The sequence below is a fragment of the Colius striatus genome, chromosome 10 (assembly GCF_028858725.1).
Source record: "Colius striatus isolate bColStr4 chromosome 10, bColStr4.1.hap1, whole genome shotgun sequence".
Taxonomy (NCBI): Eukaryota; Metazoa; Chordata; class Aves; order Coliiformes; family Coliidae; genus Colius; species Colius striatus.
The window spans coordinates 31,998,116-32,011,291 of record NC_084768.1 but is presented as its reverse complement, the minus strand read 5'-3'; the positions used below and the strand labels follow the sequence as shown (position 1 = coordinate 32,011,291).

At 40.5% G+C, this 13,176-nt stretch overlaps 1 protein-coding gene across 2 annotated transcripts in view; it reads right to left on the bottom strand.

The window, feature by feature from the left end:
* Window positions 1-3,247: 3,247 nt before the first annotated feature.
* COL11A1 (collagen type XI alpha 1 chain) overlaps window positions 3,248-13,176 on the bottom strand; it is a 119,857-nt gene continuing 109,928 nt past the window's right edge. For both annotated transcript variants that reach the window (XM_062003161.1, XM_062003162.1), the window contains 10 exons: window positions 11,688-11,741; window positions 10,657-10,764; window positions 10,069-10,122; window positions 9,944-9,979; window positions 9,781-9,834; window positions 8,743-8,992; window positions 6,814-6,926; window positions 5,950-6,018; window positions 5,053-5,286; window positions 3,248-3,394 (listed from right to left, as the gene is read on the bottom strand). In XM_062003161.1, the coding sequence (XP_061859145.1) occupies window positions 3,248-3,394; window positions 5,053-5,286; window positions 5,950-6,018; window positions 6,814-6,926; window positions 8,743-8,992; window positions 9,781-9,834; window positions 9,944-9,979; window positions 10,069-10,122; window positions 10,657-10,764; window positions 11,688-11,741 (1,119 nt within the window). The remainder of the gene's footprint in view (window positions 3,395-5,052; window positions 5,287-5,949; window positions 6,019-6,813; window positions 6,927-8,742; window positions 8,993-9,780; window positions 9,835-9,943; window positions 9,980-10,068; window positions 10,123-10,656; window positions 10,765-11,687; window positions 11,742-13,176) is intronic.

Here is a 13,176-nt window from a genome sequence, read left to right as displayed (position 1 = left end):
CCAGTTCTGGGCTCCTCAGCTCAAGAGGGACAGGGAACTGCTGGAGAGAGGCCAGCACAGGGACACCAAGATGATCAGGGGACTGGAACATCTTTCATACGAGGAAAGGCTGCGGGAACTGGGGCTGTTTAGTCTGGAGAAGAGGAGACTGAGGGGAGATCTTATTGACATTGACAAATATCTAAAGGGTGGGTGTCAGGAGGTTGGGACATCCCTTTTTTCTATAGTAGCCAGCAACAGGACAAGGGGTGATGGGATGAAGCTGGAACACAAAAAGTTCCACTTAAATATAAGGAAAACTTCTTTCCCTGTTGAGGTGAGGGAGCCCTGGCACAGGCTGCCCAGAGGGGTTGTGGAGGCTCCTTCCTTGGAGGGCTTCAAGACCCACCTGGACACGTTCCTATGTGACCTGATCTAGGTGAACCTGCTTCTGCAGGGGGGTTGGACTGGATGATCTCTAAAGGTCCCTTCTCACCCCTACCATTCTATGAAGCTTCATTTTAAAATTAACAAAGCTGTTCCCAAAGGCAAAAGCACTAAGCAAGTAACTGTGCTTTGTTTGTGAAACTTTTTGTGTCAGAAGGTGACAGCTGACGTCAGGTATAATGAGTGCCCACCTAGAAAACAGTATCTGCAGAAGTTTCCCAAGAGATGGTAAGCATGATGAGCTGATATTGCCCTATCCTGGATTAGAAAGAGGAAAAACTGCCCAGTCTGCTGTGAGGTAGGGTGAAACCCCAAGATTGCAGACCATCCGAGTTCTGTTTGGTCAGTTTCTAGAGGTGAAATGCAGCTGCCACAAAGCAATTTCAATCTTTTTGTGATCATACAAGTTTTTAATTTGTGGTGTGAAAAATATTGGCCCTTGTTCTGTTCTGGGCTAAGGAATTGAGTAAGGACTTTAGCTTGCATAGTTTTGGAGTGCGAAGAGCGTAGGACGAATCTTGAGGTTTTATGTTCTCATGGCTGGTAAGATCTGAGTACAGAAGCTGAAGTTTATTTCCTAGAAAGACTAATGTGTGAAATTTCTTTCTCTTCTGAAGAGCACACTTTAGGTGGTTGGGGTTTTTTAAGCACTGTTAGCATGAGACTTCTGTCGAGGGAAAAAGAAACAGCATCATTTTGTGTTTACAGGCAACAATGTACAATGGCAATTTGGCCCCTTTAATCAGAAACTTGGATAGAACAAGAGCAGCATATGGACAGAATGGACAAAGAGGAGTTAGAATAACTAGAGGTGGTGAGATGCTTTCATCACCAGTTCTGGTTTCACTGTCTAAAACAAGGTACTGGAAAAATGGCGTTCCAGTTTTGATCTAATCCTTGTCTTCCATTTCCCATCAATAAATAGGGTCATTTGCCTGCCTTATGGGGTCCTACAAAGATAAGCACAAGATTGTGTAGCACTCATTGCAGGTTGGCTGAGAAAAGAATATCAGGTGTTTGATAGTATCATGTGGACTGCTGCAGCTACACAGCCATAAAACTCAACGTGAAAGGATCAGCATCTTTTCTATTAACACTTCTCAGCGCTGTTGCTCGGGGCTAGCGAGCACATGTAGCAACGTTTGGGGTTTTTTTTTGGTTCTGGAGGGTATGGAAGCAGAGGGAAATTACAGTCCTGACAGTGGGTGAGGCACTGAACAAAGAGAAAGAGCCAGGCAGGTAGACAAGACTTGATTTTATTAATAAAATTTGTATTTTCCTCTTTGAGGTGACAGTTACAAACTTTGGTTCAAAAATAAAAGGAAATATGAACAGCAAGAAGTTGACTTTTGAAATCCCACTTTTACATGTAGAAACGTGCATAAGAAAAGAACCAGTTGGAAAAATGAGCCAGCAGAAACTAGTACTATTTAATTTAACAATTTATAAGAAATAGAAACAAACATTTCTTTTCAAGTCTTACATATATTATGACAAATAATTACAAAAGGATTTGTGTGGTAAAGCTAAAATGTAATTTCTACTTCCAACTACCTGAATAAAATGTTCAGAGGGAAGGATGAGCCAATCTTTCTTTTTTTTGTGTGAGATTTGGCTAGCAAATTGGAAGAGTTAGGGTCCAAGCCAGCTTTGGAGGAAGCAGTCCCCTCCTATGTTGCTTAGCAACTATGTAGAATCACATGACCTAGACGTATTGCATCCCTGGCCTTCGGGTGAAAGAAGAGGAATCAAAAGAATTCATATTTATGGGATGGGTAAAAAGGACTATTCTGTGGAACTTTTAGTATCCAGTTCAGGAAGCAAACATCCATCATTGCTCACATAAAAAAAAAAGAAAACCTAAGTAAACACTGCAAAAATCCATAAATAACTGCTTAGAATCCAGTTGGAATATTTATGCAGACCAAATAAGCACAAGGGAAACGACCTCAGGTGAGATTATGAACAGCTATAGGACTAATTTATTTCACACAGATTTTTAACAGATCTCTTACACAGAAGTTCTTTTTTCCTACATATTGTCCCCACCCAAAAACATAAACTTGTTTCTTTTAGGTATATACAGGTATCTTATGAAACTATGGAATGAGAAGATAAAGTCTGAGGTATAGCACCATGGAACACAGCACCCGTGAAGGTGCTTTTGTCATTGAAATTCCTCATCACAGAGTGATAGGTATCAGCAGAAAAAGAGTTGTTTGAGTGTGCTGCTCAAGATCTTCCAGTTTAGCCACCTGAAGTTTTGTTGGCGACTTCAAATAACAAAGCTCTTCAACAACAATATATACAAAGGGGTTTTATTATTAATCAGCAATGGAACTGGCTTCAACTGGCAATTACAGCTTTATTTTGTCAGAATACATACACAGTATTGACAGTGTAGTTTTGGAGTGATAAAATAAGAGCCAGATGAAGTTCAGAGACACATGCAAGTTTTGGAAATGGACAGAGGAATAACAGTATAGTACTGTACAGAGAATAATTACAGTTTAAACACTTTCTTAACACCTCTTTGTTGTAATGGAAGGAGCACCATGTCGTTCGGTTTTTACAGCACCAAAGGAATCCAAAGGGGGCTGTTCCTAAAGTGAGCCCTGTGTTGTCTCTCTGTGCCACAGCATCTTTGCAAAATAAGTTTAAGTCATGTGATTCTGGCCCTACAAGGGCAACAATTTCTAGATAAGTCATACACAGCAAGACATATTTTCTATGCCATCCTTATTCAAAACTTGCATGTGGCATGAAGTGGGTTGGTAGCACCAAAGTGCAACATTTTTGTTGATCTGATTTTGTCTTAAGCTTAACCAAGGAAGCAGACAGGACCGACCTCAAATCCAAACTTCTGGTTCTGGTCACCAAAGTCATTGATCATCACATCAACTATAGGCACTTGGTCTATTTTGGGTGTGTTGATTTCGATCACTGTCTTTGCATAGCCCCTTCTGGACTGTTAAAAAAGAAGCAAAAACAAAAAGCAAACATGGTTATCTATCAGAGCAGTAAGCACGTGCTGTAGACCCTCCCAGGTTCTCTTTGAAGTGTGGAACTGATAAACCATGGCCCCTGATGCACCAGGTGTCACAAACTCCAAAGTTTATGTTTTCTTAAGATTTTAAAGCATGGCAGGGCATGGTTTGGATTTTGGTTGGCTACAAAGGAAAAAATAGCTGAGACATTTCATGGTTTTTAGAGAATTCTGAGTTCACCTCTATCCCATTTAATAAATAATAACAATCTCCTTACAGCAGTGAGCACATCTTCCTTGGGAAAAAAAAGTCACTAATTACTTCAGAAAGACAGAAGATCCACTCCTAAGAGGAAATACAGCTGTCTCACAAATAGCTATCACAGCAGCTGTCTGGACACGAAAGTAAGTCACAGTCTGACAGGACTGCCAACTGATGCACCAGGTTTGGAGACACACCTTTACTTCCCAACAAAGGCACTCTATCTCCCCTAAATGTCATGCAGCCAAGTCCTCATGTTAGTTATCAGGACTGCACTTCATTCAGGTGATCTCTTTTATCTTGCTGACACCCCTTTCATCTATGCCAGGGTCTTGGAGTGTAGATGAGCATCTAAGCTGGTACATCTGAGCGTTCTCAGTTTAGTGAGAATCACTAAACACACCCTAAGTCACTTCCAGTTCTTTCTTGGAGCTTTACACTCACCCACTGTGGATAACAAAAGTGAAATAAATATACAGGACATAGAAGAAGTCTGACATGGAGCAGTTATACGTTAGAATCTCATTACTGATGGGAGAAGATTCTGCACCTATCTGAGCTGCATCTCTGTCTCAGAGCCAGGTATGTATCCTGGCACGTTCAGGTCTCTGACTTCTCAGGAACTGCCTTCAGAATGCACCCAGACCCCAAAAATAAATGTTGAGGCTTCTGCTGTCACCTGCTCCTTTGATGTCTTTGTTTCAAAGTGTTCAGTACGAGCCATTCTGTTTCTGAAAGGAGCTAACAGTTGCTATGCCTACAAAGACCCTGATGGAGACGCAATCAGAGAGCTGAGGTGTGCTTGGACAGCTCAAGGGATTTCAGCTGAGCTGAGAGGATTCTGAGAGGCACAATGCACAAACTCTGAAGGCTTTGACTAACAAAACATGAGGAAAGGAAATACAAACTCACACATCAAACTCTGCAGTTAATTCACTGTGTTTGGGTACAGACATATGGCTCAGTTCACACGTGTTCTCACTGTATTCCCTCAACACTCTGCCTGAGTCTGCCTTTGCTTTTTTGAGTATAAATATATTCTGCAGATGGTTTGCCTACCCTCATCATGATGTTTTGCTTCTGGTCTTCTCTTGTACTGTGCTCATACTAGCACAGAGTCTAGTTTCCAGCCTGTATGCATGCCGAGCTTGTTCCATTTCTGTGGCTTGCCTTATGGCTTTGGGTTTTATTGGTACATATATAAGCATTAAATAAGGGACTATTTTACAGTACTTAATCTATTAAAAGTCAGACTGTTAAAAAATAACATCTTTAGAAAGCTTTTCTAAGAAGAAAGCTGTGAAAAATCAGAATTTGTTTGCTTTCTGCTTCAATTGACAGGTTGGTTTTGTAACGACTCTTGTGAACTGCTACTTACTGCACAGCCGTCGTGAAGAGCTTTGATGTAGGGATTGTTGTCATAGGACATTTCTTCATCGTTTGATCCTAAGAACCTCAGTGCTTTGTCATAGCTGTCAGAGGATGCATCATGCCAAGCCACAGACTGATGACAGTTGTAAGTGAAGTTTTGTCTGGCAGAGGCACTCAGTAGTTTAAGGAATGTCATTTGGACCATGTTAATGGAATTGCCTTCCACGTCCAAATAGGAAAGCTGGAAAATAGAAGTTACATGAATATTTGTCTATTCCCTTTGTTAAAATGCAAACCAGAATTACTGTTGGCAAAAGAGTCATGTAACTGTCTTTAATAAAAAAATCAACCAACAGACAACAGTTTATGGGGTTTTAATGTTCAAGAAAGCTGTGACTCAGTAAATAGATTTTGACATTGCAGCAATATATTTAGGATGAAGAACTACATATTTCAGCTTCATTTTAATGGGGAAGACAGAGAATGACTCCTGCCATTTAGTGTAAACCAGCAGAATCTCTTTAGGAATCTGTTTTGAGTTAAAGTTATGTGAGGCTGCAGTCTCAGCTTTGCATACTCAGTATATTTCCAGTTACTTAGAATGGGGCAGGGGAGCTGTGCTCCAGCTGCTTTACCAAGGTTCAGGGGTGATGTATGGTCTGCCAGAAGCAATCCTCACCATGAGCTGTGCAAGTGACCATTGGGATCATCGTGAGACAGTACAGAGCAGGCTTCTGCTGCCCAATGGCAAGAGGCTGTATAACTGCTCTAATATTTAGAGCAAAAAGGTTGGGGCTGAAAAGCCTTTTAATGTCCAAATATTTATAACATTCCTTGGGATCTGTTATCCCTGATAACATGCACTTGATTAGTGAATAACTGTTGTGCTGCAGTGACAACTTACAAGTTTGCCTCGCTTGAATTCACTAAACCAAGATCCTGGATTCTCCTTTGGCCACGATGAAATTCTAACCTGTGTGGTGAATCAGTAGAAGGACTTAAAACAACATGTGTTAACAGATCTGAAGGTTTTACATTACCTGGGACAAATTTCACATCAGATGGTAAAGAGTGGGTCTTCTTTCTGAGATCACAGCCTCTTTAAACCTTTAGAATAGGATGCTTTTCTTGTATAGATTGACTTTATAACCTGTCACCTTGGGTTCCATTTAAAGACAGTTAGTTATATTTAAGGGAGACTGTTGTCCTTGGTTAAGATCCAAGTAAACTACTGGTATAAATTGTTCCTGAGAACAGTGTCTAAATTAGAGTTTTCACTTGTTGTTGATGCTGATAAATCTCTCTCATTTAGGTGAGCTTTTAGCAAGCCCTCCTCTACATTGATATGCCCCATCAGAGGTAATTGTAACGATGAATGAGGACACTGTTACTACATAGTGTTTTACATTTACTTTGCATAGGTATAAATGAATAGATAAAAATGAACCCACAAGAGAAGCACAGTAAGAGTTCAGCTTTTAGGTGTTGAATGCTAATTATGCTCTTTAAGTGGCTGCACAGCTATGTTGTATTCTGAAACGCACTAAAAGGCTAGCAAGCAAGATCCCTCACCTAAGCGAGAGTGACAATGCTGTTTGTTAACCCTATGCACCATTTTACCACTTCATTCAGACTTCTGCAAATTTTAATGTAATCAGAAAGACAAATAGATGAAAACATGACCAACTCGTTTTCCTGTTTAGTTCAAGACTGCAACAGCATGGTAGCATCTGTCAACAGGCAACTGAAAACACAGATTGGTACTTACTCCTTCAGATTTCTTATCTGGGTAGATGCAAGTTTCCCCACCTGCTGTGAAATTGCAGTATACTTTGAAGGAATCTCCAGAACAGCCCTGGTTAGGATCAATCCAATATTCCCCTAAAAGGAATAAGAAAAGGTTTGCCTTATACAGCAGAAATGGCACCTGGAAGAGTTGGGTTTTACTGCTACCTAACGGTCCTCCAAAGTTTGTAGCAAAGTTACTTTATCTGAATGATGAGAAAGCAATCCTTTCTTTTCTGCCTTGTGTTTTGCTGCTGCTGTTCTTAATGAAAGGTAACATCAGGTTCAAACTCTATTTTTGTTTGTGTCCTTTTGTTTTTGCCTAATTTTACTCCAAAGCACGACTGCATTTTGCAGGATACTGCTGAGGTTTTGGAAGAGCCATGCAGACCTCAGTCTAGAGGAGGAAGGACATGTGTGAAACATACATTGCAGTTCTCCACAATTTGGCCATTTCTATATTTCAGCTAGAAGGATAAGTTGTACCTGTGGTGACAGCACTCCCAAAAACAGAGGAGTTCTGTCTTCTAAACACAAGGCACAGAGGAAGCATTTATGGTAATTTAAAATGGTATTGGTTCAGGGTGTATTTATTGCAAACACTCTTTCCTACCTCTAAGTCTTGTCCCTGGAGAATTTTGTTACTTTAATGAATACATTTACTTTTATTTTAACCAAAATCAGATTACTTTTATAAGAAGAAAGCTCCAAATAAGAAGCAAATACTGGTAAATGAAGAAGGTGAACGTGTTCGATAAAAAACCATTTGTTATTTTGGAGGGTACTGAAATGTAAAATATGTACTTTTCATAGAGCACACACAGTGCTTAACTACTCCTCAAGGCAACCATCTGTTTTTATCAATCTCGAGTGAAAGCAGTAAAATATTATTAAACTGTCAAAATCTATTTTCCCTCCCATTTAAAAACAGAAAAAATATTGCTTTGAACTGGCAAAAATATCCCTTGCAATGAAACAAAATAAATGAAAGGACGAAAACTCTGTGAAGTTTGGCTTTGATTTAAACCTTTCCAGAGGGGTAAACTCAGTTAGAATAAGAAAAGGAAAACAACAAAGAATAATTAAGTCAAGACAGTTCTTCAGAACACAGTGTCTTGTTCATACTATTCTGCATTTTATTAAGCTAGTCCTCTCTGGCATTAAACAGTATCAGAGAAACCTACGTGTCTGTCTGCTGAATTATACAGAACAAACAATGGTCATGCAGTGGCAAAATAATTGCTTGTAAAAAGAACAGAAAATGTTTTTAGAGTTGTAATCAACACTAATTTTCTTACAATACCAATGCTATTTTATATTATTATGCTAAGCTGAAGTATACAGCTCCTAAAATGATTCTTGTTTCTTTTAAAGGAAACCATTAGCAGGCTGACATCTGTGATTTTACTGAACATTGATCTAAAGAACATCAATCCTTCACCCCTCCCCTGTTTGGATAGTTCTGGAAATGCAAGGCCTACCTTTCAAAACAATAACTGGTTTTTAATTGAAACTTTAGAAAGTTTGAAATCTAGGACCAAACCAGGGTCTGTATTTAAAGAACTCTGGTTACAGACTTACAGTCTGTAAACTTCTGTACCTGCAAAAATGGATTTCATAGAATCATAGAATGGTAGGGGTTGGAAGGGACCTTAGAGATCATCTAGTCCAACCCCCCTGAACAAGCAGGTTCAACTAAATCAGGTCGCATAGGAACATTTCCAGCTGGGTCTTGAAGCCCTCCAAGGAAGGAGCCTCCACAGCCCATCTGGGCAGCCTGCTCCTGATTTAATGAGACTCTATTATTGAGCAACTATATTAGCCATCTACCCAGAGTTAATTATTCTGCCAAAGTGTCTCAGCAGGTCATAAATTCAGCCTTGTTTGTCTTTGCCATGTGATAGTAACATACCATCTGGGAAGTCTGGGTGGCAGAGCTGCAAGTCTTTGCAAGTTCGGGCTGGGTTATTCTGAGTGCCCATTGGATACTTCATATGTTCAATGTCTTGCTTCAGGGAATTCAGGGAACCAAAGATCTCTTCCATGCCATCGGTGTAATCCAGAATATTATCCCCAGCATCAGATAACATGTAGTCAGGAGATCTCCTTGTCTTTTTGGGTGACTGGATTGGCAGTGGCTGGATTACCTCACCCGGGGGACCCTGAGTGGAAACAACATTTCTGGTTACCCTCTCTGTCAGCTCTTCATCTGCACAGGGGCACAGAGGCAGAGCAGGGCTGGGAGATGCTTTGAATACACTTTGTTTTCACTTATTTCCTTTAGATCTGTGCCTATGTGCTTTGATTTCCATGCAGAAAACAGATGACTGTAGGAGGCCAAACCATCGCTGTGCTCTTAACTCTTCTCACTACGTTGCTGTTTGGGGAGGAGCGTGCTGCCCTCACATAAGGGATGTGTGCAGAGCTGACTTCCAGTTGCCTCTTTATCCCTGGCAATACTCTCAGGCACAGGTACAGCCTATGACAAATGCAAACTATGGCTGTTTCCTAGGATAAAACTTTAAAATCCCACTCGGAGTCTGTCAAGCAATACTTCATTTCAGGAAACTGAAACACTTCATTCACATTTGGACTGTTGCTGTTTTAGATTGTTATGATATGAAAAATAAGTAGTAGCGACAGAAGAGTTTCACCAGGGAGAAACCAGTATCATTGTATTATCTGTGCTTCAATATAATTCATTGAATAATTATTGTGAGGGCTTTTTTTGAGTTGTTTTTGTTGTGTTTTGGTTTTCTTTAGTTTTCCAGTGCAGACAATGTATTTCTGTGTCTGCTGGATATGTGCTTCCTGGAAAAAATGAACTTTTAAGCAGTCGTTAATATTTTTGTTATCTGCAAGTTCACAAAAGCTGTTTTCTGCCCTTGTCCAAACAGGGTCAGCACGTCAGGATAATGTGCATGCATGTCACAGAGGAGTTCTTACTTACTGGAGGACCAGGTGGACCAGGTAACCCACTGTCACCCTTTTGGCCAGCAGGACCCTGTACAGCAATGAAAGAAATGCAGTGTTGACCATGCTATACAGGGTTAAAAACCAACAGACATGGAAGTTAAGTAAAAGGACAAAAACCAGGGAAGATAATTACTTACACTGGATCCTTTGGAACCTTTTGGACCTTGGGGACCCTACAGGCAAGAACATATAACTATAATTGGAGTGTGTTCCACACAACACGGGAGTGTTTTGAGCAGGAGGAGTGGATGAAGTTACTTACAGGTAACCCAGGAGGCCCAGGGGGTCCAAGGGGACCAGCAGGACCAGAGATTCCCTAAGAATGAGAAAATAAATACAGAACTATTCTGCATGCTGGACTGAATAGAAAAATGCACGTGTATGAAGAAGGTCCTGCTCTGATGAGTTTGTAAGTTTAAAGCACTATCTGAGAGTTTGAGTTGATTGCAGTTGTTCCTACAGTGCAGTATTCACAGTCAGGACTCTGTTTCCCTTCAGATTGGCTCAGAAACCTTCCTTTTTCTATAGTGCCTTAAAACATGGATTAATAACTAGGAGAAGGAAGCTGCTTTGGGGTAGCATGGTTAATGTGCATGATGAGATTTGTGCTGCTAGTTTTATCTCATCCCTAACATAGGTGTGTATGTTTCCTTCATCTTCTGAAACGCTGGATGCTCTCTTAAGCTGTTTAACTTCACAGTGCTTGTACAATGCCTAGGAAAGTTTTAATTCCTAGCAGGAGGCTCTGAGTTTTAAATGATTACAGCAACTTTGTTCTCTCAAAAGAAAGACTGGGTTCATGTACTCTTTGCTTGCATGGAACTTGACTGAAAACACGTGTTTTACTCACTGCGTCACCCTTGGCTCCAGGAGATCCCTGTGGGCCGGGAAGACCCCTGTCACCCTTTTCACCCTGTTCTCCTGGAGGTCCAATCAGGCCAATCAAACCAGGATGGCCCTAAACAAAGTAGAAGAAAATATAATTAAAGCTCAATATGTATAAAGTACCTGTGCTTTGCAAACACACAAAGGAAAGCTTTCCAATGCCATCACTGTCGCTAGTTACCAATTAACCTGGAAGCAAATTATTCTGAAAGCATGTTCATTGTTGTTAGTTGGCCTTTTAGGCTTGAAGGGGATTTGCAAGTTGTGACTGCTTATTCAGAGAAAGAGTTTGAAGTGCAATATAGTCCTTGCAGACATTGGCACAGGAAGGACAGTCAACATAGTCCTTGCAGACACTGACACAAGGACAGTACCTGCAGGTACAAATTTCCCACCGACTTTCACATACTAGAACCATACCATAGAGTTGCACATTTGTCTCCACACATCATATAGCTATGGAAGCAGATGATCCAAGCACATAAACAAACCCTGAACTTCACATGATAGAATCATATCCCTTTCTCTAAACCTTTTCTCTGTGAAACACAAACAATCAATGCACTCTTGGGACTCGGTTAGAAAATGCTGTCCCAGGTATCTTGACCCTTAAATTATAGAAATTATAGAGCTCAAAATATTTACATGTTGTTGGTTTATAATAAAAACACCAGATCCTTTTACTTCTACTTGTTTTTTATAAACCCAACAGTTCTCTTTACATTGATGTCTTTGGGATTTTGACTGCAAGGAAGGATCACGTGGTCAATGGATTACCAGACAGGCATTAATCTTTTCCATTCCACCTATCTCCAGGATATCAGATGAGGCTTCAAACTTCTTGATTACTATTAAGGCTACAGGAAGCTGATTGATAGACATGGCAACTTCTCTTGTTTTCTGATATGAAAGCCCTAGTGTTTGCTTTTGCTAATTTTACACAGATTTTCAGACTGGGTCAAAATTCCAACGGCACAAACAATGACTAAAGTATACCTTCTCTCCCTTGGAACCTGGATCTCCTTTCAGGCCAGGCAAGCCAGGTGGACCCTAAAGAAATCAAGACAAGTAATGTGAAAATCAGTGTTAGCCTACTGCACAGATCATGTTTTCCTGAAGTATCGTTGCTTGATAGTTGTGATTGATGGCATGTGACTGGGCCCAAGAAAGTCGAGATGTATGTTTAAAACAGCATAATGATGCTACTGTAGCATTTTAATTCCTGTATCATTAGGAATGTCTAAAGGGTTGTATGATCAGAAATCTATGAAGCAGAGGGTCAACTCAATTCTTCAAAAGCACTGAACACATCCAGGGAAGAAAGTGACGTTTAAAAAACGCCTCCAAGAATGTTTTGTTGATCAGTCTTATTTTGGTTGTGATTATATTACGTGCTTTCAAGTATTCTGCCCTAATTGTTGCTACCTTGGACCTTTCATAAGACAGTGAAAAGCATCCTCTTAATCTGTTTTCTCCCTACAGCTAAGAGTTTTGCAGAATATAAATCCATTTGCTCATAATAGCTGCTCCTAGGTATTGGTTGGATGGAGAACTGCCTCACATTTTGTTTCAGTACTTGAGGTGTTCTCTTGGGACAACAATTTCCTTGACTTGCCACCTGAAATTCCTGTATCATCATGAATAATGCATTTATCTCTGTATTTTCTAAATGCTCAAGTCTCTCCTACTCAGCATTGCAAGCTTACTTAGTGTGATCTAGGGGTGCTAATGCCACTGACATGCACAGGCCACAGACCTTTGGCATTTTTGTAAGTGTGATCAGTTACACAAATTACTCAGGTTTTACAATACTAGTTTGGGTAATCCTAAATGCTTTTAGGAACTGCCTTGGCCTCTGTGGGCCTCCACTTCTCATTTGCTGGACAGGAATAATGCTCTCTACCTTACAGAGGTGTCAAACTGATGCCTTTTTAGGTACTTGATGGTTCACATCGTATAAGCAGCTTAACATTTTAACTTTGTATTTAGAAGCCATCTTTTCTGCAGAACACTAAAAACACGATCCTCTAAGTTTTCTCTGCAGTTGTCACTAAACATTGCTCCATGCAGCTAGATTTCTGTAAATAGAAACATGCAGGGACAGGAGACAGAGCTGTGAACAACAAACTCAGCATCAACAGAACCATTCTACAAGCCCTTCCATGTTTCCTGGGCATGGAGAGGGCACAACCAAAATCACAGATTTTTTTCAAGTGCTCCCACTGTAAGCTGATGCTTAGAGAGTCTATTGGAAAATTCCATTGCAGTCTTGCTACGTGGGAACCCACCTCAGAGGCTAACCACATCCCCATGGATAGCTCTTACTTTCTGCACATCCCTTGCATAGAACACTGAATAAGCTCGTTGTGTGATGCATGAGGGCTTTCTTCCCATCCCTCTGCACAGGGTAATAAATGCCCTGCACTCCCCCACTATCCCAGCCTCTCTTGCTGGATTTAGAGCTAGACTTGGGGTGACAACAGTT